This window comes from Globicephala melas, chromosome 4 (assembly GCF_963455315.2).
Source record: "Globicephala melas chromosome 4, mGloMel1.2, whole genome shotgun sequence".
NCBI lineage: Eukaryota > Metazoa > Chordata > Mammalia > Artiodactyla > Delphinidae > Globicephala > Globicephala melas.
In genome coordinates, this window is record NC_083317.1 from 87,778,215 (window position 1) to 87,804,934 (window position 26,720).

Below are 26,720 nucleotides of genomic sequence, written 5' to 3' on the forward strand. Positions count from 1 at the left end.
TCCTGGTTTGCCTGGGACAGCCTGGTTGATGCCTATTTCTTTAGCATAATTAATGATAACAGTCCACTCTCTTTAGTTTGGACAATATTTTATGTATTCCCCTCACCTCCAGTGTGCCATAGGGTCTTTAGCCCCTCACCCAGGCTGCCTCTCACCTTCATCTGCCTGCCCCGTAAGCATTTGAATTTGTGACTTCTTTTTAAGGACATTTTCTTCCTTTTGACTTTGTTTCAATAACACTCTGCTTTCCAAAGGATGCCTCAGTTTGGAGGTCAGAAGGGTTTAGCTTCTCCACCTTCAGAAACTGTGTTCACCAATCATTCTTGAAGACGTGGAAAGGGTAATGTCCTTTGAAGTGGCACCTGCACTATGGAGAGCTTCCACCAGCCATGGTGATTCACCCGAAATTTTGGTCAGACCCAGACTGTCCAACAAGACAATTCATTTAGCTCTGCAAGGAAAAAAAAAATCTAGAGTTGTCCCCAGAGGCAAATTCTTTGAAACATTTAAACAGTGAAAATAAATATTACTTATGTAGAGCCATTTTCCTTTGATATAGAAGCTTCTCCTTCAACATGTCACTTGAGGTGGGCAGGAAAGTGTTTTCACTTCTAGTTTTATAGATGAGGAAACTGACTGAGAGGTAAATTGACATATCCTAAAGTCACATATTAGCTCATAGGCTATAGAAGTGGGTGGCCCTCAGCTCTTCTGCACCCCCTTTCCCAACATGCATGCATGCATGCACGCTTTTTTCTGTTATCTAAGGTAGTTTTCCAATCAAGAGGCTCCCCTCACACATACCCCATATACGTTATGACTTTTTCCTAACTACATATCAATTGATCACTGGAAATTGTGTATATGAACTTGTCATGGGCTTTCATCGCCTTTGATATGTTGAGAGATAGAGGGGTTCAGTAAATATTTATTGTCGGCATACCATGGGCTAGATATGGTCCCTGACTTCATGATGCTTACAGTCTGGTGAGGAGGGGGAACAGATATTAGTCAAATAATCACAAAGTGTATAATTAGAAGCTGTAATTGATGCACCATACAGACAGTCTCTGCCCTTAGGAGTTTATATTCCAGTGAAGGGAAAGTACTGAGAGGTATGAGAGGGCATAAGGGAGGGGATAAGGATTAGGGGGTAGGAAGGACAAATCTACTATGAAGAGCCAGAGAAAGCCTTTCTTAGGAAGTGAAATTTGACTTGAGGTCTAAAATGGGGCTGGGTTTGGATAGGCGAGTTCTAGGCAGAGGAAAGAGGTTGTGCAAAGGCCCTGAGGCAGGAGGAAGTTTGGCTTATTGGGAGAAGTTAGAGAATACTAGTGGGTTACAGTGCAAAAACAATGAAGGATGTGGTACAACCTGAAGCTGCCAGGTCACTTAGGACTTTGGGGCCATGTTGAGGACCTTGGACAGTATTCTGAAAGCAATGGTGAGTTAATAATAGTTTTAAGCAAGTGAGCAATAAGATTGGATTTGAATTTTGAAAACATCAGGTTTGCTGAGTTTTAAAAGTAGAATAGATTGATGGAGGAGGGCCAATAGTGAATGTGGACAGGTTTTAATGCTGGTGGTGCTGGTGGCTGGGACTAAGGGGTGGGGGAGTGTAATTGGAGAGCAGACTTGGTATTGGATTAGAGACAAAGAGTGAGAGTGAGACTGTCAGGATTACTCCTAGGTTTTTGTCTTGGATGGAGGGGGAGGAGTTGTTGGGAAGAGGAGATTAACACGAAGGAGTTAATGCCAGTGGTTTGACGTTTACTCATCAACAGAAACTGCAGTGTCCTCTGATCTCTTGGTGGGGAGATATTATTGCCAATTTGTAGCCATTCAGTCAATAAACATTGTCTGGCACCTACTGGAGTTTTTACTATCAGTTTTGTCAGCAAATATGGATATTTCATATTACACAGCCTTCTTCAATGTGAATATCTTGGGTTTCACTGGCAAAAGTCATGGGACAAGGATCTACTTAGTAGAAGAATTTTAATCTAATCCTGAATAATCCTGTCATCTCCAAGCTGTCTTCCTTATATTACCCTCAACTCACACTTTATGTGCAGCTCCCTTAAACCACTGTACATAAATCTATTGTACTTTTTTTCATATAAAATTGTAATTTTTTTCTGTTTCCACCACAACTTTGGTAACTTCTTGAGGGCAGGGACCACATCATAGTCACATTTGCTTTTTAGGTGTCCAGAATATGCCTGGCACATGGGATTTATGCAGCAAATGATTGTTGAGTGAATGTTTTATATCATAGACAAGTTTTAAATTTGTCATTCATTAGTCTCATTTTTGTCCCCACTAACAATGTATGGTAATGACTGGAGAAACATTTCCTAGAAAGTTGTGAGAAGGAAGTTTGAGACCTAAACTGAAGCTTCTCAGGCAGTAGTTCATTAAAGTATAAAGAAAAGCTGTTTTAGTCCCTTGCATTCTGAAATGCATGCTTAGAACCATTGGCTGCCTGATTTGGGAGCAGAGGTGGAGCTAAATTTTGCTGTAATGCTACTGTAACAATGTTTGGTAACTGATTTGGGGAGGGGAATAAATTGGGTCCTGGTCTTATCTCAGCTCCTACCATTCTTTAGTGAAGCTGGTAGACAGCCTTTCTGTCATCATTTTACAGACTTCTTTTATAATTACCTGGGCAGGGACATTCATGCATCACAGATCGTTGTTTGGTACCAGTACGTCAATTAATTTTAAATAGTAAATATTCTTGGTTAGTTTTTTTTTTTTTAATACTTTGTTACTATTACTCCTCTCCCCAAGCTTCCAACTTATTCTTTTTTTTTTTTTTTACATTTTTTACTTTTCTTTTTTTTTTAAACATCTTTATTGGAGTATAATTGCTTTACAATGGTGTGTTAGTTTCTGCTGTATAACAAAGTGAATCAGCTATACATACACATATATCCCCATATCTCCTCCCTCTTGCTTCTCCCTCCCACCCTCCCTATCCCACCCCTCTAGGTGGACACAAAGTACCGAGCTGCGCTCCCTGTGCTATGTGGCTGCTGCCCACTAGCTATCTTACATTTGGTAGTGTATATATGTCCATGCCACTCTCTCACTTCATCCCAGCTTACCCTTCCCCCTCCCCGTGTCCTCAAGTCCATTCTCTACGTCTGCGTCTTTATTCCTGTCCTGCCCCTAGGTTCTTCAGAACGATTTTTTTTTTTTGATTCCATATATATGTGTTAGCATACAGTATTTGTTTTTCTCTTTCTGACTTACTTCACTCTGTATGAAAGTCTCTAGGTCCATCCACCTCACTACAAATAACTCAATTTCATTTCTTTTTATGGCTGAGTAATATTCCATTGTATATATGTGCCATATCTTCTTTACCTATTCAACTGTCGATGGACACTTAGGTTGCTTCCATGTCCTGGCTACGGTAAATAGTGCTGCAATGAACATTGTGGTGCATGACTCTTTTTGAATTATGGTTTCCTCAGGGTATATGCTCAGTAGTGGGATTGCTGGGTCATATGGTAGTTCTATTTTTAATTCTTTAAGGAACCTCCATACTGTTCTCCTTATTGGCTGTATCAATTTACATTCCCACCAACAGTGCAAGAGTGTTCCCTTTTCTCCACACCCTCTCCAGCATTTATTGTTTGTAGATTTTTTTTTAATTTTAGAATTTTATTTATTTTTGTATATAGCAGGTTCTTATTAGTTATCCATTTTATACATATTAGTGTATATATGTCAATCCCAATCTCCCAATTCATCACACCATCACCCCCCCACCCCACCCTGCCATTTTCCTTGGTGTCCATATGTTTGTTCTCTGTAGATTTTTTGATGATGGGCATTCTGACTGGTGTGAGGTAATACCTCACTGTAGGTTTTTTTTTTTTTTTTTTTTTTTTGCTGTACATGGGCCTCTCACTGTTGTGGCCTCTCCCGTTGAGGAGCACAGTCTCCGGATGCGCAGGCTCAGCGGCCATGGCTCCCGGGCCCAGCCGCTCTGCGGCATGTGGGATCTTCCCGGACCAGGGCACGAACCCGTGTCCCCTGCATTGGCAGGTGTACTCTCAACCACTGCACCACCAGGGAAGCCCCTCACTGTAGTTTTGATTTGCATTTCTCTAATGATTGGTGATGCTGACCATCCTTTCATGTGTTTGTTGGCAATCTGTATATCTTCTTTGGAGAAATGTCTATTTAGGTCTTCTGCCCATTTTTGGATTAGGGTTGTTTGTTTTTTTGATATTGAGCTGCATGAGCTGCTTGTATATTTTGGAAATTAATCCTTTGTCAGTTGCTTCGTTTGCAAATATTTTCTCCCATCCTGAGGGGTGTCTTTTTGTCTTGTTTATGGTTTCCTTTGCTGTGCAAAGGCTTTTAAGTTTCATTAGGTTCCATTTGTATACTTTTGTTTTTATTTCTGTTTCTCTAGGAGGTGGGTCAAAAAGGATCTTGCTGTGATTTAAGTCATAGAGTGTTCTGTCTATGTTTTCCTCTAAGAGTTTTATAGTGTCTGGCCTTACATTTAGGTCTTTAATCTATTTTGAATTTATTTTTGTGTATGGTGTTAGGGAGTGTTCTAATTTCATTCTTTTACATGTAGCTGTCCAGTTTTCCTAGCACCACTTGTTGAAGAGGCTGTCTTTTCTCCATTGTATATTCTTGCCTCCTTTATCAAAGATAAGGTGATCATGTGTGCGTGGGTTTATCTCTGGGCTTCCTATCCTGTTCCATTGATCTATATTTCTGTTTTTGTGCCAGTACCACACTGTCCTGAATACTGTAACTTTGTAGTATAGTCTGAAGTTAGGGAGCCTGATTCCTCCAGATCCATTTTTCTTTCTCAAGATTGCTTTGGCTATTCGGGGTCTTTTGTGTTTCCATACCAATTGTGAAATTTTTTGTTCTAGTTCTGTGAAAAATGCCATTGGTAGTTTGATAGGGATTGCAATGAATCTGTAGATTGCTTTGGGTAGTATATATGACAAACCCACAGCCAACATCGTTTTCAATGGTGAAAAACTGAACCCATTTCCACTAAGAGCAGGAACAAGACAAGGTTGCCCAGTCTCAGCACTATTATTCAACATAGTTTTGGAAGTTTTAGCCACAGCAGTCAGAGAAGAAAAAGAAATAAAAGGAATCCAAATTGGAAAAGAAGAAGTAAAACTGTCACTGTTTGCAGACGACATGATATTATACATAGAGAATCCTAAAGATGCTATCAGAAAACTACTAGAGCTAATCAATGAATTTGGTAAAGTAGCTTGATACAAAATTAATGCACAGAAGTCCCTTGCATTTCTATACACTAATGATGAAAAATCTGAAAGAGATATTGAGGAAACACTCCCATTTACCATTGCAACAAAAAGAATAAAATACCTAGGAATAAACCTATCTAAGGAGACAAAAGACCTGTATGCAGAAAACTATAAGACACTGATGAAAGAAATTAAAGATGATACAAACAGATGGAGAGATATACCATGTTCTTGGATTGGAAGAATCCAACTTATTCTTCACAACTGATGTAAGTCCGCCAGGAACTTGCCGGGTCTGTGTATCCAAGAGGCTCTGTTAGAAGCCCTTTTTCTGAAAGCTGGTGCCCATTATGAATGTCATCCAGAGCCATCCATCAAACCTGCTACTTCGTGTGCAGAGGTGAATGAGCCTCTGGTGTTGTGTCAGGTGCTTCTACAGCTCGCAGGGCTTGGTCTTAGACATTCATCTTTAGCTGCAGAGCAGCAGGGTCCAGAAAGAGAGTACAGGCTGTTCTTTGTTGAGAAAGACAAGCAAGCCTGAGAGGTTGTGAATGTGTGAGTCTTAGTCTAGCAAAACAAGTGCAGAATTTAGAAGCAGGCCCTCTTAAGGTCCAAAGCCAACATTCACTGTGGCCCTGTGGCATTTAAATGGTTAACTCTTTTAAATAAGCTATGTTTTAAGTAACATTGAATCCTCTTACTTGGCATGAGATGGATATTTCTGTTTAATTGTTTTTATTAATTGAAAGTTGTCTTCTTTGCCATACTTAAAATACTAATTTTCAAGTAAATGTGTTATTCTGGAAGAGGCATTTGTTTGGTGCCCAGAGAAATGTTGGTTTTGCAGCCGAACTCTGTCATTGAGTTGCCTTGTGTCTCGGGACAAGCCTCTTTGCCTCCTCTGAGCCTCAGGTATGTTGTGAGTATTGAAAGGAGTGTGTGAAACGTGTCAAGTGTGTAGTATACACCAAATGAATGGCAGATTTTATTTGTACTCGTGTAAATATTTTACTGGACATAATCAGATCATCTCTAATGGTGGATACACTAGTATTTTGCAAATATCTTCCTCTCCATATGAGTTATTAAAGACTCCTTCTTTGTAGTTGCCAAGGTCCAAAATCTTGGCCCTTTCTTTTTCTCATATCCCACACTCAATTGTTCAGGATCTCCTATTGGCTCTATTCTCAAAATATATCTAAAATCAACCACTTATTACTACCTCCACTGCTACCATTCCTGGCACCAAGTACCATCATTTCTTACTGGGATTACTGCAATGTTCTGGGGCTCTTTGCTTTTATTCCAGATTCCTTACAGTCTAGAGTTTAGAATCAACAGAAGCCAGATGCTCATAAAACCCTCCATTGACTACCTATCCAATCCAGAATAAAAGTCAAAGCCCTGACAAGGACTGACAAGGCCTTGTCCTCACCTCTCCACTGTCATCTCCTCCTGCTCACTCTGCTCCAGCCTCACTGGTTTCTTCGCAATGCCTTGAATATAAAGGATACACTTTGCCTCGGGACCTTTGTACTGACTGTTCCTTCTGCTTAGGTTGCTTTTGTTCCAGCTCTTTATATGGCCAACTTTCTCATTTCTTTTTAAAATGCCACCTTCTCAACAAGACCTATCCTGACCATCTTAATTGAAATTGTTAACTTCTGATGCCTGTCTCCCCAAATCCTTATTTTATTCTTGCTCTATTTTTATAATTTTTTATTATAGAAAATTTTAAACATATACAAGAGTAGAGCATAATGAAACCCCATATATCATCACCCAATTTCAATAGTTATCAACTATGACCAGTCTTGTTTCATCTACCCTTAGCCACTGCTCCTCATCCCATATTATTCTGAAGCAAATCCAGAGTCATATAATTTTGTTTGCTACTCAGTAAATTGTTGTTGTTTATTATTTAGAATAATTTTATTTGTAAGCATTACATATACATTTATAAGTGCACGTATGGTGTATTTTATGTACATGGATTAGATAGCTATTTAAAGACAACATTAAGTGCAGACTGGAAATTATTTTCTAAAAGATCAAAGTGTGGAAATACAAAATCATATAATTACATTTGTTATACAGTCAGTTCTCAGCATTTGTGGTAGTTCTGTTCTATAAAGTTGCTGTGAACACTGAATTAATAAACACTGAACCATTGCTCCTAAGGGAAATGCAGGGTTGGGTTAGGATTCTGTGATCCTCTGGTCACAACATTTTTGTCAACCAATCAATACATAACCTTGTTTATGTGTGTTTCTATTTAAAGACAACTTATTTAATAAATGTTGTTGGTTCATTAACATTGAACTCATCGCCCATAGCACTATAACTCATGCTTGAATGAAGCTTATCTAACAAATGTATTTTCTCCATAAGGCACATCACAGCCTTCTTTGCTTAGGAACACTAGACAGGACTTCAGCACTACACTTGGGGGCCATTTGAAATAGCAAAGTCACCCACAAAAAGGACAAAAATGTGGCATTAAATTGACAATGGAAAGGACTCTTGTTTACAGTTATGAAAACTGAAACAAGAAAGCAGACCAATGCCTTGTTTGACTTCAGCTGGGAGCTTGCGTGTCAGGTGACTCAAATATTTTGCTATGCTGCGAATGTCCATGAATAACTGCAAAAGCATTTTGTTGTTTGGGGTTACAAATAAATTTTTATGAGCAGGCAAAATGGCAAATATGGAATCTACAAGTCATGAAGATTGAGTGTGTTTTAGTGTCTATCTCTACCAAAAAGATTATTTTATGGGTTTTATTTTGTACTTCCATCAGAAAGCACATAATGTCTGTTTGTCTCTCATTTTGTCATGTAAACTGCCATCGATGTTCATTTCCTAGATCAGTGGTTCTCAAGCAGGGTGATTTTTCCTCCCAGGGAGATTTGGCAATGTCTGTAGACAGTTATCAGCGTCTGGCGGGTAGAGCCAGAAATGCTGCTAAATATTGCATAAGGCACAAGACAGCTTCCACAACACAAAGATCCAGACCAAAATGTTGGAAAATGATGATACTCAAATTCTATTATTCCTGCTTTATTGATTAGCTGAAATACTTTTATAGAGAGAAACTTCTTCTCACAGTTTTATTATAAACTTGGATTATCCTGAGGTACAAATCATATAGAAGTGGCAGGATTTAAACACAGTGGTGCTCAATATTGTTCCATCTTTGACCAGCAGGAGCCTATTCAAGTATGTGCCTTCCTTGTTTGTTTTCCTTCCTTCCCTCCTCCCTTACTCCCTCCCTCCCTCCCCTCTCCCTCCCTCCCTTTCCTCCCTCTCTCCTAGTTTTTAATAAAATATATAATTTATTTAATATACTTATTATATATTGTGTATCTCCCCTCACTGGAGACAGCATGCTTGTTTGTTTTCTTCAAGAATATAGCTAAGTATCTAAAATAGTGTCTAGCACATAGTTGACACTTAAATATTTATTAAATTAATGAATAACAGTGAGTGATTGGAGGGAGTACTATTTTATTTTATTTTTTAAGATTGTTTTTGATGTGGACCATTTTTTAAAGTCTTTATTGAATTTGTTACAATATTGATTCTGCTTTATGTTTTGGTTTTCTGGCCGTGAGGCATGTGGGATCTTAGCTCCCTGACCAGGGATTGAATCTGCACTCTCTGCATTGGAAGGCTAAGTCTTAACCACTGGACCACCAGGGAAGTCCCGGGAGTACAATTTTATTTATTTGTTTATTTATTTTTTATAATTTTGAGGTGCTCTAAATGTTTTTTTTTTTTTACTTTTTTTTAACATCTTTATTGGAGTATAATTGCTTTACAGTGGTGTGTTAGTTTCTGCTTTATAACAAAGTGAATCAGCTATACATATACATATATCCCCATATCTCCCTGCTCTTGGCGCAAGAGGGAGTGCTGTTTTAAATTGTGTGATAAGGAACAGTCTCTGTAGATGTTGCCTTGATAAGACCTGAATGGCAAGAGGTGTCAGCCATGGTGAAGAACTGGCGAGAGAGCATTCCAGGTAGAAGGAAGATTTAATGCAAAGGTTCTGATTCACAAATTAGCTTGGCTTATTTAAGGATCAAGAAGAAGGCCATTGTGGTTGGAGCAGGGTGGGCAAGGAGAAATGTGCCTGGAAGCTGAAGAGGTAGACAGGGTGGAGCTCCCATGGGCCATGGTAAAGAGTTTGTATTCTGTTGTCTAATGGGAAGAAACTGGAAGATCTTAAGTAAGAGAAGACTTGATTTGATTTATATTTTGAAAAGGAACACTCTGGGGGCCATGTGGGGGAAGTGGCCTTCGGAGGGCAAGGATGGAAACAAGGAGTCCAGTTAGGAAGCTATTGCAGTAGTTGAGGATTAGCTGGAGTGGGATGTGTGTGTGTGTGTGTGTGTGTGTGTGTGTGTGTGTGTGTGTGTCAGGAATGATGAGAAAGAGAGAAGCAGTTCAAATTTGAGAAAATGGAAACATACATTCTGACAGTAAATGCAATTACCTAAAATGTCTAAAAGTTTATTATGATAATAAGTACCTGTACAATGGGCAAGGTATGCAATTTGATAATTTATAGATCAAATGGCAACATTAAAGCACAAATTCTTATAGCAGCACATGCTTGTCATTAGTGTTGTCAAATACTTTCAATTTCTAACTTACTGGAAATGATAGAATTGTATTCCCTCATTTCTTTGTGGTTGGTGGAGGCCAATAAGTTGTGAATGGAAGTGATGTGTGTCACACTGGGCTAGAGCATTTGATATGTGTCCATATGAGACTCTAGAGGTCTCCTTTCCACTGTAATGATGAGCTGGTGGCTGCTTTGTCAGCCTGGGTACCCCCCTCTCAGTGGCTACAATGAGATTCCCCCTGTCAAGCAGCAAGGGACATGTAGCATGAGTCAGTAATAAATCTCTGTTGTTTTAAAACCCTGTGATTTTAGGTTTTTAAAAAATTGCAGCATAATCTACTCTATTATGATTGATACATGGCACAAAAGGCAAAATCTTTAAGACAGAAAAACCAAACCATCTTCCAGGAAGTGTCTGGGAACGACCACCATTTAGAGATGATGATCCTCAGAGCCTTTGAAATAAATATATTAACAAGCTGGGATGAAAAAGTATGCCTGGAATTGGGATTAAAAATGTAGTATTCTGCCAAGAGTGTTCATTTTATCAGTCTATTTATTATGAAAAGAAATTTCTGAAGGAACTTTTGATCTGGCTGACTTCAGTCCAGCACTGGGCTAATTGAAAATCTTACCACGTGAAATATAAAAGTCAAGACAGCAGGAACCCAGAAAGAGAATGGCTCAGAGATATAAGGGATTTCAGATCATGGGTGGTGCTGGAGGTTAAACAAAACAAACAAACAAACAAACAAACAATCAAAAAAATAGATGAAGAAGGTAGAGAATTAATGGAATACGTGACTGGATTTTGGTCGGCTTGCAGCTGCTGAGACTGACTCTGGAAGATACAATCACTTCAGCCACCTTCCTAATCAATACTGTGAGCTAGGACCAAATTTATTGTACAGTACATGAAACACAGCCTAGGAGGAGTTGAGACCTAGACACCATGATATATTTGGCCTGACTCGCTCACTTACTCTGTGCCACATTTGGGTCAGTTTCAATAAAAATACAGTAGTGAGGAATTTTTTTTCCTCCCTTCATGTCTTAGTGTCCCTTGGTTAACAAACCTGACTAGAATTGATTTCCTTTTGCAATGTTTGTGCAAGATTTTATAACCTGGCACAAATAGATACCGACATTTCATTTCTGGAAAATTATGTGATAGGCCAGAGTAACACACAAACCCCTCTTCTAAAGAGTTAATCACACCTATATATATACTCGATCCCCTGATTCTCAGTGCTGAGAACAGGAGATTAGGTAAGCTTGCAGGAGAATGAGGTAGGTGCAAATGATGAAATAGGAATTGCATTCGTGTGTAACTTTCCAGGAATGTTCTTCAGTTTAATAAAGCATGGGAGTCCAAGTCTGAAGTGTATATATTATATTTTTAAGGTGGAGTATATCCCTATAAAAAATGTCACTTCAAGGAGCATAATTGCAACAACGGGTGGAGGCAGGCATCCTCCTGCTGTAGAAGTATAGCAGGTGAAGAGGGAGAAAGTGGATGAAAGAGAGTTGAACCCTCCTAGACCTGGTGCTGACAGAGGTGACTGGTTGGTGCCTCTTGCAAAGAGCTGACAAGCACACAAATTCGTCCCAAAGTCAGTCTCATCTCTTCTGCGTCTCGGACAGACAGCACTAACATGATTCATAACTTGGCTTAAAAATAGTCATCTGTCTGATGGTGTCATGGGTAACATTGCTTGATGCCTCCTGCCTGACACTCTTTGTGTGAAAAATATGCAATCGCATTTCCTTTCTGCAGTTTCTCCCCCTTCTCCTTGGCCCATCATATTTCCCAAAATAACCTCACTGATTCACTGGAAAGATTTTGCGGATACAAATATGTCTTTAATGTCCTTTGACTGCCGGATCTAAAGATATGAATGTCGTTAGGGTCCATGTCTGGGTGAAGTCACCCATCTTTATTATGCCTGATCCTTGTTCCATTTCTTTAATGAAAAATCCCAAGCAGGAGACTGACTGGAATGAAAGAGCAGTGTTAATATGCATTGTCATTGTCAGAGTCTGTCCCAGGTGTGAAGGAATAACTCAATAGCTGTTTTGTGTGATGGATGAATGAATGCACAGGTAACCACATTCCACGTAAGACCTATACTTACTTTCGGCATTCACAGTCTATTACAAAAAGAGGACAAGTAAGCAGATGATATCAATACTGCATGATAGGTGCATGTACACATTGTTAGCAGTATGTGTGGAGTGTTACAAAAACTTATAGAAGGGGCATTTAACCCAACCTCGCATTAGATTTCTACTGTTGCTGTAACAAATTATCACAAACTTAGTGGCATAACACAACACGAATTTACACAATATAGATCTTATAGTTCTGTAGGTTGAAAGTCTGACACAGGTGTCATTAAGCCACACTCAATGTGTCAGCAGGGCTGCATCCCTTTCTGGAAGAGAACCATTTCCTTGTCTTTCCCAGCTTTTAAAGGTTGCCCACATTTGTTGGCTCATGGCTCCCTTCTTCCATCTTCAAAGCCAGCAACGTTGCATCTCTCTGACCTTTCTTCTTTAGTCACATCTCCCTCTGACCACAGCCAGGAAAGTTTCTCCAATTTTAAAGACTCATGTGATCAGACTAAGTCAACCTAAATAATTCAAGATAATCTCCCCATCTCAAGGTCATTAGCCTAATCACATCTACAGAGTTCCTTTTGCCATGAAAGGTAACATATTTTCAGGTCTCCAAGATTAGGGCATGGGCATCTTTGGGGGGGCTACTATTCCGCCTTACCACAATGGGGAAAGAGGAAGGGAAGGAAAGCCTTCTTAAGTTGGTGACATTTGACTTGGGTCCTAAAGACCAAACTGAAAGTCTCAAGGTGAATGGGGCAGGGGAGAGATTCAGGGAAGGAGTCTGAGGCCAGATAAGAACCTCAACTTAGAAGGGAGAAATATGTACTGAGGACAGTATATGTAGTCAAGATATAATAAAGCTAGAATTGATATGTCCCTGGTCTTTCAGAAAGGTATATGACTTTTTCATGTTGCTTCAATAAATACCTAAACAGTCAAGAGTTTTGCTATCATTAGCTTATTAATTCTTATTTAATTAGCAGCCCAAATGAGGGAGGCAGATTGTAGATATTATTAATGAAGATTGTTTGGTTTTAACTTGCAAACTAGTGGTCTCTAGCTAGGGCATTGATGAAGGTGTGATCACAACAGGATGGGAAAATCAAGTGAAATGAGAACTGGAGCTATAATAAGAGAGAAAATATGTCTTTTTAGTTAATTGTGGGAGAAAGACCAAATTAATGAAAACAGTCACAGGTTGTGATCTTGAACTATGTTGGCTCAACATCTCGTCTTATCATAAGTGAACATTTTATATTTGCTATGGCAGCTTTCCTACTTTGAAATCTTGAGGGCAAATGTAGAAGTGCAAATACATAATGTATTTGAATGTCTATTTCAGCATATATCTTCTTATGATAAGAAGTCAAAATGGAACAGACTCTGGTCCATAAAAGCAATCTCAATGTTCTTCAGATTCAGTGTATATTAGAGAATATCTAAAGAAATATTTGAGAGGGGGAAAAAAAGCTGTAAACCCTGAATTCTATAACCAGTGAAAATATCCTTCAGGAATGAAGGGGAAATAAAAACATTTTCAAGAAAAAGAAAACCAAGAGAATTTGCTCGCAGCAGACCTACTCTAAAAGAATCAGAAAAGGAAATTCTTCAGACACAGAAGAGAAATGATACCAGAAGGAAACTTGGAACATCAGGAATGAGGAAAATGCAACAAAAATGGTAAATATAGTAGACTATTCTTCTCCTCCTGAGTTCTTTAAATATGCTTGATGCTTAAAAGCAAAAATTATAATATTGTCATTGAGGTTTTTAGTGAGTGCAGATATAATATATAAAACAATTATAAAGGGGAAGGATAAAGAGACATCTATGGTGGTAAGATTTTTACATCCCACTTGAAGTGGTAAAACTGGTTCTATATAGACGACAAGAAGTTAAGTATGTATATTGTAATCCCTAGAGCAGCCACTAAAAAAAATACACTGAGATATAATAAAAAACACATTAGATGAATTAAACACTAAAAATGTTTAAATAACTAGAAAGAAGTCAGGGAATGGAAAACAAAGGAATGAGAAATAGAGGAAATGAACAGAAAGCAAATAATAAAATGGTATCCTTAGTTTTGCCATGATTATATTAAATGCAAAAGTTGTAAATACACCAACTAAAAGACAGAGATTGTCAGGATGGATTTAGAAAAATAATGAACCAACTATATGCTGTCTACATGAAACTCACTTCAAACAAAATGATATATGTAGGTTAAAAGTAAAACAGTGGGAAACAATATGCCATCCAAACACTAATCAAAACAAAACAGGGGTGGCTATATTAATATGTGACAATGTAAACCTCTGAACAGAGTAAATTACCAGGGATAAAGAGTAGTGCATTACATTGTGATAAAAGGGTCAGTTTACTAAGAGGAAATAATGGTTCTAAATGTTATGCACTTAACTACAAGGTTCAAAATACATGAAGCAAAAACTGATATAACTGAAAGGAGAAATAGACAAATCCACAATTATTGTTCGAGATTTTAAAATGTCTCTCTTAGTAATCCATGGAAATAGTAGACAAGAAATCAGTAAGGACATAAAAGACCCAAACAATATAATCCACCAACTCAATTTAATTGACATGTATAGGACATTCCACCCAGTGATTGCACATGAAATGTTCTTTCCTAAGTGCATATGAGAAATTCACCAATATAGACCATATTCTTGGTCAAAACAAATCTTAACAAGTTGAAAGGAACTGAAATAATGCAAAGTATGTTCTCTGACCAAAATAGAATTAAACTAGAAATCAATACCAGAAAGATATCAGAAGAATCTCCAAACACTTAGAAACCAAAAACATTCTTCTAAATAACACATACCTATTCTGTTTGCTGAAAAATGCAAAACATTGATGAAAGAAATCAAAGAAAACACAAATAAATAGAATGACACACTGTGTTCATGAATTGGAATACTCAATATAGTAAAGATAATAATTATTCCCAAATTGATATATAGATTTAATGCAAATCCAGTCAGAATCCTGGCACAACATCTTAACTATATAGACAATCTGATTCTAAATGTTATATGAAAAGGCAAAGGAATTAGAATAGCCAAAACAATTATTAAGGTGAAAAACAAAATTAGAGGAATTTACTACTACTACTGATTTTAAGACTTACTATAAAGCTATAGTAATAAGACAATGTGGTATTAGTGAAAGGATAGACACATGATAAATGGAACTGAATAGAGAGTCCAGAAATTGATGCACACAGCTAATTGATTATTTTTTACAAGAATGCAAAGACAATTCAATGGAGAAAGGACAGTCTTTTCAACCAATGTGTTGAAACAGTTAGACATATTCATGCAGAAAAAAGAAACTCAATTTAAACCTTATTCCCTCTCTACAAAAATTAACTTTAAATGAATGATAGCTCTAAACTCACAGCATTAAACTATAAACTTTCGAAAAAACACAAAAGAAAAGCTTTGTAACCTAGAAGTAAGAACGGAGTTATTGACACCAAAATTGATAAATTGCACTTCGTCAAAATTCAGTATTTTTGCTTTACAAAGACTCTTTTAAGAGAATGAAAATACAGGCTATGAACTGGGGGAAAATATTTACAAATCACATATCTGACAAAGGACTTGCATTCAGAATTTATAAGGAACTTTCAAAATTCAACAGTAAGAAAATAAACAACCTAATTTTTAAAATAGGCAAAAAGCTTAAACAGTTACTTGATCAAAGTAGATCTAAAGATGGAAAACTAGCACATGAAAAGGTATTCAACATCATTAGCCATTGGGAAATGAGAATTAAAACCATAGTGTGAGAGCACTACACATCTATTAAAATGGCTAAAATTGAAACATACTGACAATAATACTCAGTGCTTGAAAGACTGGAAAAACTGGAACTCCTGTACATTGTTGGTAGGAAAGACAAATGGTATAGCCACCCTTTTCCACAGTAGCAATTACTTATACAGTTAAACATACATTTACTATATGACCTAATTAGTTGTGTTCTGGGACATTTATCCCAGAAAAATGAAAACTTATGTTCACACAAAAACCTATATACAAATTTTTATAGTAGATTATTTATAATTACCGTAAACTGGAAACTACCTAAATGTCCTTCTGGGGGTAATGGACAAACAGCTATTGTACATTCATACAATGGAATACTACTCTGCAATAAAAAGGAATAAACTCTTTATACATATTACAATGTGAATGAATCTCAAATGCATTGTGCTAATGGAAATAAGCCAGACTCAAAAGATTACATTCTGTGTGATTCCATTTATATGTCATTCTGGGAAAGTTGACACTATAGGACGGTGGTTGTCAGGAGCTCAAGGTAGGGGAAGGATTTGAGAACCAAGGTGTAACAGGCTGAGGAAACTCTGTCTTGATTGTGATGGTGGTTACATGAATTAATAGATGTGCTAAAATTCGTAGAGTGAAACACCAAAAAAAAAAAAAAGAGGACTCAATTTAACTATCTGATGATTTAAGAACACGAGGGGAAAAAAATTTGGACATAAAGATTGTAGAAGCTGACAAATCTGCTGTATGTCTCCAGTTTACAATGGTGCTTTTGATGTTGAACAGGAGAAAACAAAAACTTTGAACTTGTTCCATTTGAAAATCATACACGTTCCCAAGTCACTGGAGAAAAACAGGTTTTAGAAGCAAAAAAATCAAAAACAAAAAGAAATCAAACTCGTAGAAGGAGTACAGTGAAACCAGATGCCACCTGCTGACCTCAGAGAGCAGCGTTAATCACTTCTGAAGGGGCTCAGAAGCCCAGAGCATCACCCAGGAGTCATAAAGTGAGACTCTCCTAACCTGTTCACTGGGATCAAGGTAAACTGTGGTATCACCAGAGCCAGAAGAGAAGGATCTTGAAATGGAGCCCACAGGAATGTTCAAAGATCCTGCAACTCCCTTGTGGTTAAACGACTCTAGTGAGAGAAAGCCCATGACTTTCCCTGCTCAGAACAGTGCCAGCCTCCCTCATGCAGGATTTGGTATGCTGAAAGGAGAGAGTGTTGACACTAAACAATTGTAAGGGAAAGAATAAAGCAAGTGTTGAAAATACAAGAAACTGGCTAAGCTGTAACACACTGTGCTCTGTAAGCAGCCCTAATCTGGAAAAAACTGATTAGGCCCAGCCTAGTGTAGTGATGCTTCTGAAAAAGTCACAGGTAGGGCTGGAGGCTGTGAGAGCTCGTCAACTCGGGGACCCACCTCTGCCTCTTGAAGTCCGTAGCTCGAGTTGAACCCCATCTTACTAACATTTGGGGGCCTGGCTGCCTCCATGAAGGGATAGGTCACATAACATTCAGGACCCCAAATCCGTGACTATGAGTTTAACATGAGGCAGGAAGAGATTTGTGTCCCTATGATGTCTGTGATACCATATATTTGGTTAAGTCAGCAAAATATGCAAATGATACAGAGAAAAAAAAAATCAGACTGAATTGTGCTGTTTTCTGGTGAGCTTTCTTAGGTGGTGTGGAGCAGGGGAAAATCCCCAGGACTTGTTCTAAGCCCCAGTGTTGTTCCAACTTGACATGTGGCCTGAAGCAATTTCCCATTGTATTCCAATTTAGAACTCACCTAATCCCATATCTCATACCTAGAAACTGAGGCTGGGAAAGATGAAATGACTTGCCTTAAATAGCACAGTCATTAGTGCCCAAACTGGCTTTAACACTGATCTTCTGACTCCAGAGTCAGGGAACAGATAAAAAATGTTCCTAATCTTATAGGCCTATCTAACTTCTGAGGGAAAAGTTTGCTTCCTTGAGGGGAAAATTTGGTAGGTTAGGTAGATGGATAGATAGGTAGATGATAGATAGATAAATAGATAGATAGATAGGTAGATAGATACTTAGGCAGGCAGACAAAATCTCATGTACCGGTAAGGTTATTTTTCTTTTACCTTAACATAAGAAAAGGCAATAAAACAACACCTACAAGCAAGAGAGGAAATGATAAGAAAACATCCCTTCTCAGGCACAAAGTGATAAGACACTATTATATCCCACATACATGAGTCGAAATTGTCCGGGGGTTGTTCTCATCTAGGACTTCCAGAGAAGAGTCGGAGAGTGGCTTTCATAGAGGGGCTCAGAATAGAGATTGCTGTTAGAAAGGCAGAAGATTAGAAACAATAAAGCTTCTCCTAAAGGAAAAAGGGATAAGGTAAACTTATTTAAAAAAGGGATGGGACATGTCCATTTATTGGTGATAAAGAAAATATGATGGTGTTGAAGTGGAACAAGTAAAGTCTCTAGAAGAGGGAGAGTTGGGGGAATGACACTCTCACTTTTGATTCTCAGGAGTCACCAAAGATCAAGTTGCCTCTTTTGTAACCAAAGATGTCAGAACCAACAAAACTTCTGACTCTCCTTTCCATTCCCGAGTAAGTTCCCATCATTAACCTCCTTTGTTCCCAGAGTGTCCTGCGGCTTTCTTATTAATCTTTGTACCCCTTAGTGTAGTAGAGTGCCTGACATACAGCAGGTACTTGATAAATTCTTGCTGAGTAAGTTGATAATGCCGACTTTGTAAGCCTTAAAGAGACACATAAGTATGAGGGATTACTGTATGTGTTGAGAGGATGCTTCCCTGAAGCTATCTTATCTCCCAGGCATAGAAGCCGGTTATCATGCCCAATGTGAGTGGAAGGGAATTGTAACCTCAGTTGTCCAGTTCTGTCTGGGGGAGTTAGTTGAAGCAAACCCACGGAAGTGTGAACCCTGTAGGCTGGCACTTGGGTAGGGTCCCTATACTGAGGTTGTACTGGGCACCATCATTATCTGGAGGGCCCAGGAGTAAACTTTCAGCAAATCATAGCCTAGGAAGGAAACCGAGGTCAATTTAAGAGAAATGTGATCAAGTGAAGGACTCAAGGTATGAGGGAGAAGGCCTGGGCAGGATCTGAGGAGGTTAGAAGCATGTGGGAAGGGTAGTGCGAGGTGGAGGAAGGTAAATGGCTCTTGAGCAGTAGTGCAGGAAGCCATGCCCTGGGAGCAGGTGCCCAGTCTAAAAGTCCGGGTCAAACTAGATGCAAAGATAAAAAGCACAATAGAAACACATTAGTTTTCTTCCCTTCAATTTTCCGTTTGTATCTAGAAACTGATGTAAATGGATGTTTAACTTGATGTTTACACAAGCATGTGTGTGTGTGTGTGTGTGTGTGTTAGATTAGACATGTTGGAACTTGAACAGCTCATCTTTTTTCTTAAGTTGCTGAAATTTTCCCAAACAAAAACATCAACATGAGCCTGACAAGCTAATCATTTAACTTATAAAAATGTAATGTTTTATGTTTCTAAAAGCAATGCCACCTGTAAAAGACTAACTCTACTACTATCTGTGAGTATGACTCCATTTTTTATGTGAGCCAGTCCTGCAGGGAAAGGGTGTGTGCCTGGGAGCAAGCTCTTCAATCTCTGTCTTGGGGTCAAATACAACCTGGTCCAGAGAGATCTGAACCACCTGTAGTAACTCATATGCAAGTGTAGGGGAAACCTCTCATCTCTGAGATGCTCCCAAGTGCAGTGGTATTAAGAAATGCAAGTTCTAATTCTGGTTCTGCCTCTTAACCTGTTCTGTGACCACCAGTGAATCACCTCTCTAAGTTTTCTCACCAATAAAATAAAATGGGGAGAGTAATAGTATTTCAGGTAAGATTGCTGTAAAGGAGATAAATGAGATAGCATGTGAATGTTTAGCATGTGCCTTACATGTAACAAGTGCTCCATAAATATTTGATACTATTGTTATGTTGCACATTATCTAATCATTCAGCAATGTCAGAAATATCAAATGTAGAAGAGATGCCAAGATCACTGCTGGTGTACATGAGCGAAAGCTGCAGAATGCTCTATTCTGTCCTTTGGGAATGAGCAGTCCATGGTTAATTTGGAAGAACCATTGGGAGTTGGTTGAACTGCAAACTTTGGGAAGAGGGATGTGTGTATTCAGTTGGGAACAACTGGCAGTAAGAACAGATACTTCACAGGGAGGAGAGCACTACAGAGAACGGTTATACAGCATGGGAGAAGGGCAGGTAATTCCAGCATCTCTTCCAAACCCCAATCAGGGCCACGGGACCACTGCCAACCTCTGTCTTGCTTCCTGCAAAATCAGCTCCTGTTCATGCAGGGTCCTGGTAAGTTCTGTTTAGTTGTCATCTGAACCATGAAAGGGAAGTTTACTAAGCTCTTTATTATATCATGTGGTTAGAATTAGAGGTGGGTAGGAAACCAAACTCCACTGAATACACACAGCATCTAAAGAATTCCAAGTTTGTAGAGTGTTTAATAATCTCCAAATGAATAAAAGCTGGTTCCTTACTGGATGTGGCAATAAATCCAACCACAGGAGCATGGTGTGGTTTTCCGAATAAACTAGATTTATAGTAGGACTCAGAAAACAGACAGCTCAGTGATGCAGGCCCTAACTTGTCCTTCCTTGAAATAAATACTGAATCCTCACTGAAAATCAAGTTGGCTCAAAGGAACAGGCAGACATACATCAAAACACTGAGAAGGTGGACTTCAGAGGAACAGCTCATACAAAACTTCCCTTTGAGTCCATAGAAGGAAGCTTTCACTATTTGCCTAAAAAACCACCAACTTTCTGAAACGAACAAACAGAAGTGTACCACTGCTCTTTCATCTCTTTTCTACCCAAACGAACTGAGTATTCAGGAGTTAAATTCTCTTCTGTGGCTCTTGCGATCCCCCTAGAATAGAGCTCTAAAAGGAGACGGGCAGCTGTTTCAGAAACACATGAGGCAATAATCAGCCAACATTGCTTACCAAAGCACAAAGCTCTTGGGAACACAAGTCGTTATTCACATCAGCCCCAAACTCTCTCTTTTTAAAATTCTCAAACAGAAAAAGTAGACTGGAACCTTCAAAATCTCTTTGTAATTAACATCCAAAATAAAAAAAGTGGTCAAATACTTTTTTATCTTCAGTGTTATAGAAATGCCACGGCAGGCATAGAGAATTTCAGAATCAGGGATGAAGAGATTCAGAAAGCAGCAGATGCATTATTTCTAGACAGAAGACTCTGGTTCAGCTGTGATTTCCATGGCCAATCTCTCCGCGATCTCTCAAAAAGAGAGGGGCCTGCCTCTAGTGCAAAAGCTTTGCCACATGCTGACAAACATTAGATGTTAGTAAAATAGATCTTATCTGGTCATTGCTGCTAAACAGCGTCCACTGGAGCAATACTGCCCACCTGCAGATTAACAAGTGCAAACACTTTCATCTGACCCCAAAGACCCTTCTCGATATCATTGCAACCTACCTTTCCAAACTTGGTTCACTCATTTCTGCCACTGGTCCTCCTTCACAACCATATCGTGTTTTCTCCCATGTCTGCATCCTTACACATGTTCTTATTTCTGTCCCAAGTGGCCTCCCCTGTCTTCACGTGGAAAATTCCCACTGGTCCTCCAAGACCTAGTTCAAAGTCACTTCCTCTCTGAGGCCTTCCCTGGTTGTCTCAGAAAGAGATAGCTACCCCCTTTACTGCCCCCACTACCCTGTGAGCATGAGGGTCGAGTCTAGAGTCTAGGGGAGCACCTATCATGTACCTGCTGTTTGAGGTTCTACCTCCTCAGTGAACCCCTCTTGGCAAGGACTGTAACTTATGTCCAGCATCGGACCAAATACTCGAATCCTAGCAGGTCTGAAGAAATATTTGCTGAATAAATATTGAAAATAAAATATAAGATAGGTCTAGAAGCAGTGAAGAAGACAGGTCATATCTGGTATTTTCAACTGTGTGTGTGTGTGTGTGTGTGTGTTACTGAAGGAACGTACATGTAATTTAATCATAATCAGGAATCTTTTTCTTGAAAAATTAATACCAACTTTTCTGGTTAATAGTTATTTTTTGAAGGATTCCATTTCTCATGGACAATAGAAAAATGTGTGGAGACCTTGAGAGTTTAACAGAATAATTATAAGATTTTCATAGGTAAGGGGAATTTCTATTTTCCTTAAAAAAAATAGCAGTTTCTAATAAGACAATATAAACAGATGCCTTTTCCACAAGGTTAGTGATTAGAGATTTGTACCTTCTGGGGGCTCTATTACTTGGGAACTTCTATGTGGGTTTGCCCCCCAGGGCTGACATTTTTATAATGGTGGTCATTCTCAGACCACATTGTGAGAGGAGGTCATCAGAGGACATGACTGCTTGTTGACCACGAGCTGGACAACTAGAGACTCCTCACCACCTCCCCTGTCCTTGAAATATATGTTCCTCCCACTGTTCCCAGAGCCGGAGCCCTTTCAAGAACGCAGCCATGAGATGGTAATGTGTTGTTGAGACCATCTGGGTGGTATAAGTAACTGAATCCAGTTAAGTCCTTTACATAAACTTTTAAGATTCTGGTGGCAGTGGGGGAGATCTACGTATCTTGAGGCCGCACAAGAAAAGCCTTGTGTGTAAGTTCTCTTGCTAATTAAAACTGCCACCTACCAATCTGGAGTGATCTACCTCTTTCTTTGGTCTCTTCTTGTCTTCTGTGTATGATGCCAGTTTGTGAACCAACACACGTCAAAGGGGCTCTTTCCATTAAATCGTACCAAGGGAGCCCACCTAAAGACAGCTTTGCATGAAAGTGGTCTCAGAGCGTGGCTCCTCAGGTGGCATTGTAGGGCACTGCTGAGAGCCTTGGGGAAAGTCGTTCTATGTGGCAGAGATCATGTGGATGAGGGTGCTGGAGAGTAGGGGCGGTAGGAGGCAGGGTGAGGAATGGGAGGGTGGTACAGCAGACGTCTAGTCCAAAGTATGTTTCCTCCAACTGGACGTGGAACTTTGAGCAAGGCAATTCCTGTCTGCATTTTGATTTCTAGATTTGTTGGACCAGATCTCTAAAGCCCTTCTGAAGTTGCCTACTCTTAGAGGAAAAGTAGTTCTTAGGGATCACTTTAAAGATCTGGTTCAACTTTTCTTCATTTTCAGCTACAATGTTATTTTTCCTATTTTGTATGCCCATTAAACATTCATGTGGACCAGCTTTATAGAGCTGATTTTGTCTTGTAATTTTATAATTAACAGTGATTTGACTTCAGAAATTTCCCAGGGATGAGATGCAGTTTCTTTAAATATTTGCCCATGTCCAGGGTGAAAAAATAAAAATACGAATATAAACTTATAACTACAAGACGAAGAGGCTCTAATATTTACAAAGTAATCATTATGTGCCAATCACTATATGCTTTGTCTGAAACAGCATAATCATGTCAAAGCTACGATTTTACCCTGATTTTACAACGAGGAGACTGAGCATTGTCTAAGATCAGTTAACTGAGTTCATATTTGAACAACCTCTTCCCGCCTTTTCCAACAGAATATATGTATATATGGCAAAAGGAATACCACAGACAAAAAGTATCAAAAATAGAGTTCTTGTGTCCAATCCCTTTTAGTCTATAGCTTCTTTACCTTTCTGCTTGGTTTTAGTTTCAAAAAAATGATGATTTTTATCACTTGCTATTCCCAGTTCATTGATGTGTTATGAGGTTCATAGAATAAAATATAAAATCTTTTTGAATGATCTAAACACTACTTAAAATCCCAGGTTATATAAAAAGGAAGTTTTCACAGTAGTTGAGATAAAAGTCTCTGAGGTCCACCTGAATCCTGGCTCTGATATTTATCATGTGTGTGACCTTGGGAAAGTTACTTAACCTCTCTGTGCTTTAGGTTCCCCATCTATAAAATGGAGATAATAAAAGCAGCTAATGCTTATGGGATTCTTAAGAAAATTAGATCCATGTAAAACAGTATTTCAGTGCCTCACATATCAGATGCATGTATAAATGTCAGCTGTCATTAGCAGTATTTTCTCACTAGGTTGAAGTGCCATGAGAGCAAAGTCCTTGTATGCCTTGTTCATCATAGTGTCTTCAGCACCTGGGCCAGTGGCTGACACCGGGGAAACATTTAATAAATAGTTGTTGAATCCACATAACACTCATATGCATTCACATCACTGCAGCCTTCTTCTACTGGACTGTACACACTATTCATTGAGTAATATTCAGAGTCTCTTGGGATAGGTTTCCAAAATAACAGGTGAATTTTTAATCAATCCCAAGTTTCACCCAACATCTATAGATTACAGCATCTAGGCGGTTAAGCCCCCTAATTATGTTAATCTTATTATTTCTGATTGGGGAAAAGTGACACGGAGCTAGCAGATACACTATTAGTCTGGTTTGAATAAGGACGCTAAGGTAGGGACATCCTAAAACTTAGGAGGCACAACAGAAGCATTACACTCAAAACATCAAGGTAGGAAACACAGCCTATTTGAATACTCCCTAGTCACAATGACATCAGCAGGCATCTTGTCTGATGGAGAGAGGATGGAACTGAGGGAACCAACATTTGATGTGTGTGGCCATAGCTGATCTTAGTTAATCCCCATAACAACATTAAATTTTACAACTTCCCACTTACCAGATGTGGAATCAGAAGTTCAGGGAACTTAAATAATTTGCCCAAGGAAACAACATGATTTGAAAGGAGGTCATCTTATTTCAAAACTAGTGCTTTCTCCATTAAACCCAAGCCTGGCATGTAGAAAATTCTCAGTAAATGGCAAGTATTAAAGAAAATATTATTTTAACTCTATTTCATCTGACTGGCCAGAGATGATAGTAGAAGTGATGCTTGGCCTATTCTTAATTTTAAGTGGAACATCCAGCCTTTCCTGAGGACTCAGTTTTCTCTGGCTCTTTGGGGTGGAAATGGGCTCCCTGGAGGAAGCAGCTTTACTGGCTGAGAGATTGCTTGCAGCCTAAGTGAAGCTAATCTTGAAGCTGGTTCTTATTCTGTGGCCTTCCAACAACTTGCAGCAGGAGCCCATGGAATGCCTGATGGAATGCTCATATCTTGCCCAACCGCCACTGCCAGTTTACCAAAACAGAATCTTCACAAGTTAGGCCTGGAGGTCTGCATTTAAAAGATGATGAATATTAAAGTTTTATGAGCCAAATCTATGACTTTGGGGGACACTGTACCTAGTGGACCACAGGGACAGGCTTTGCAAACTCTGAATCTGGAGAGGCTGCTAGAGTGGGGAACCTCCTCTGGGCTTCTCCGAATGAGGACAAGGTCTTCCTGGGCCCATGTACCAGGGTTCCTTCTCCTGTGAGGAATGGTGAAGTCTGGTCTCTTGCTTTTTAGAGGATAGCAGCGAATCTATTTTGAGGAGAGGCAGGGACAGGCCAAGAGGAAGACTGCCTGGGACTTAACAAAGGAACTTGGCTATGATAGAAGTTTGGGGAGCTCAGGATTACTTACATTCTCTCTGTGCAAGATAAGAGAATAAAAATAATTACTGTAGACTAAATGCCAGGCATGATGTTAAGAGTTTTGCTTGTATTATGGTATTTAATCTTCACAATTAAAATATATACAAATATTCTCCATTCACATAGAAGCATTATAGCCTGGTGGTGAAGTGTCTGTGCTCTGGAAGACATGGGTTTGAATTCTGACTCACTAATTGGCAAATGCCATTTCCTCACTTCTCAGAGACTCAGTTTTCTGTTCTGTAAGAAGGGATTAATCATTATATCTACTTCACGTGGTTATTGTGAGTACTGAATGCAATGAAAACTTAATAAGCTAATGATGTAATATAATTAGCATTATTCTTGGTATATAGTGCTCAGTTAATATCCCCTTGATGGCAGTCTCTGTGAGGGCAAGACCCAAGTCCATTTAGTTAATCACTGGGTCCCCGGCTCCTTGTGCATAGTAAGAACTCAAAAAAGATCAAATATGCGTTGAGTAAATAAATGAGTGTGCAATGGATGTAACAGAGGAAGAAGCTGAAGGCCAGGGCCTCACCAGAGACATAGGAGGCTGAATTATAACATCTAAAATGAGGTCTAAATATTAAAATAAAATAAGCAAGATCCTCAGAAAAGACTGAAAACTTTCAAACTTTGCTCCCTACCCCATTTAATACCAGGAAGAATTTGAATGTTTTGAACAGCTTTCCTATGCAAAATGGATTTTCTTTGTTGCCTTAATCACAAGCTCTTGTGAGTGCAGACACATACTCTCTCTCTCTCTCTCTCTCTCTCTCTCTCTCTCTCTCTCTCTCTCTCACACACACACACACACACACACACACACACACACACACACACACACACACACACACACACCCCTAATTGAGTTAGGAACCCTGTGAAAAACAACCTTGTCTCCTGGCCTTGGGCCCAGTTATAACCCTCTATATAAACAAGGGAGAAACACAGGGGTTGCTTTGCTCTAGTTGACATGCAAATCTAAAATTTAGGATATTGAGGTTTGCAGTGAGGAACCCGAGAATTGTGTCCATCTGATAAGGTTCTGTCCAAAGTCCCTGACTATGCTCTGTCTCCTTCCCCAATCTGGATGTGAGTGGCTAAGGGACTGTGATGGGGAAAGGAAGAAATGAGAAGTTCAGAAGTGATTGCAATTTGGAATCTGGGGCTCTGTGAAAGCCTAGCTCTGTGAATGAGGTGGAGCTGGGGCCCTGCTTTATTCCTATGGCCTGAAAGTGTCATCGAGTTCACATAATTCATGCCAGTGGTATTTTTGGTTTAACTATATTACTTCAGGTCCCTGGGGGTACCTACCAGGGCTGGGAAACTGAACAGGCAAGGCATA

At 39.1% G+C, this 26,720-nt stretch overlaps 1 protein-coding gene across 3 annotated transcripts in view; it reads right to left on the reverse strand.

Annotated features, from left to right (window-relative positions):
- Positions 1 to 26,720, reverse strand: part of KCNMB2 (potassium calcium-activated channel subfamily M regulatory beta subunit 2) — a 252,881-nt gene that overhangs the window by 72,526 nt on the left and 153,635 nt on the right. Inside the window, exon 2 of one of the 3 annotated variants that reach the window (XM_060297603.1) lies at positions 156 to 451. The exons of the other annotated variants lie outside the window; for them this stretch is intronic. Within the exon in view, the coding sequence (XP_060153586.1) occupies positions 156 to 180 (25 nt within the window). The 5' untranslated portion in view covers positions 181 to 451. The remainder of the gene's footprint in view (positions 1 to 155; positions 452 to 26,720) is intronic. 3 annotated transcript variants of the gene reach the window in all.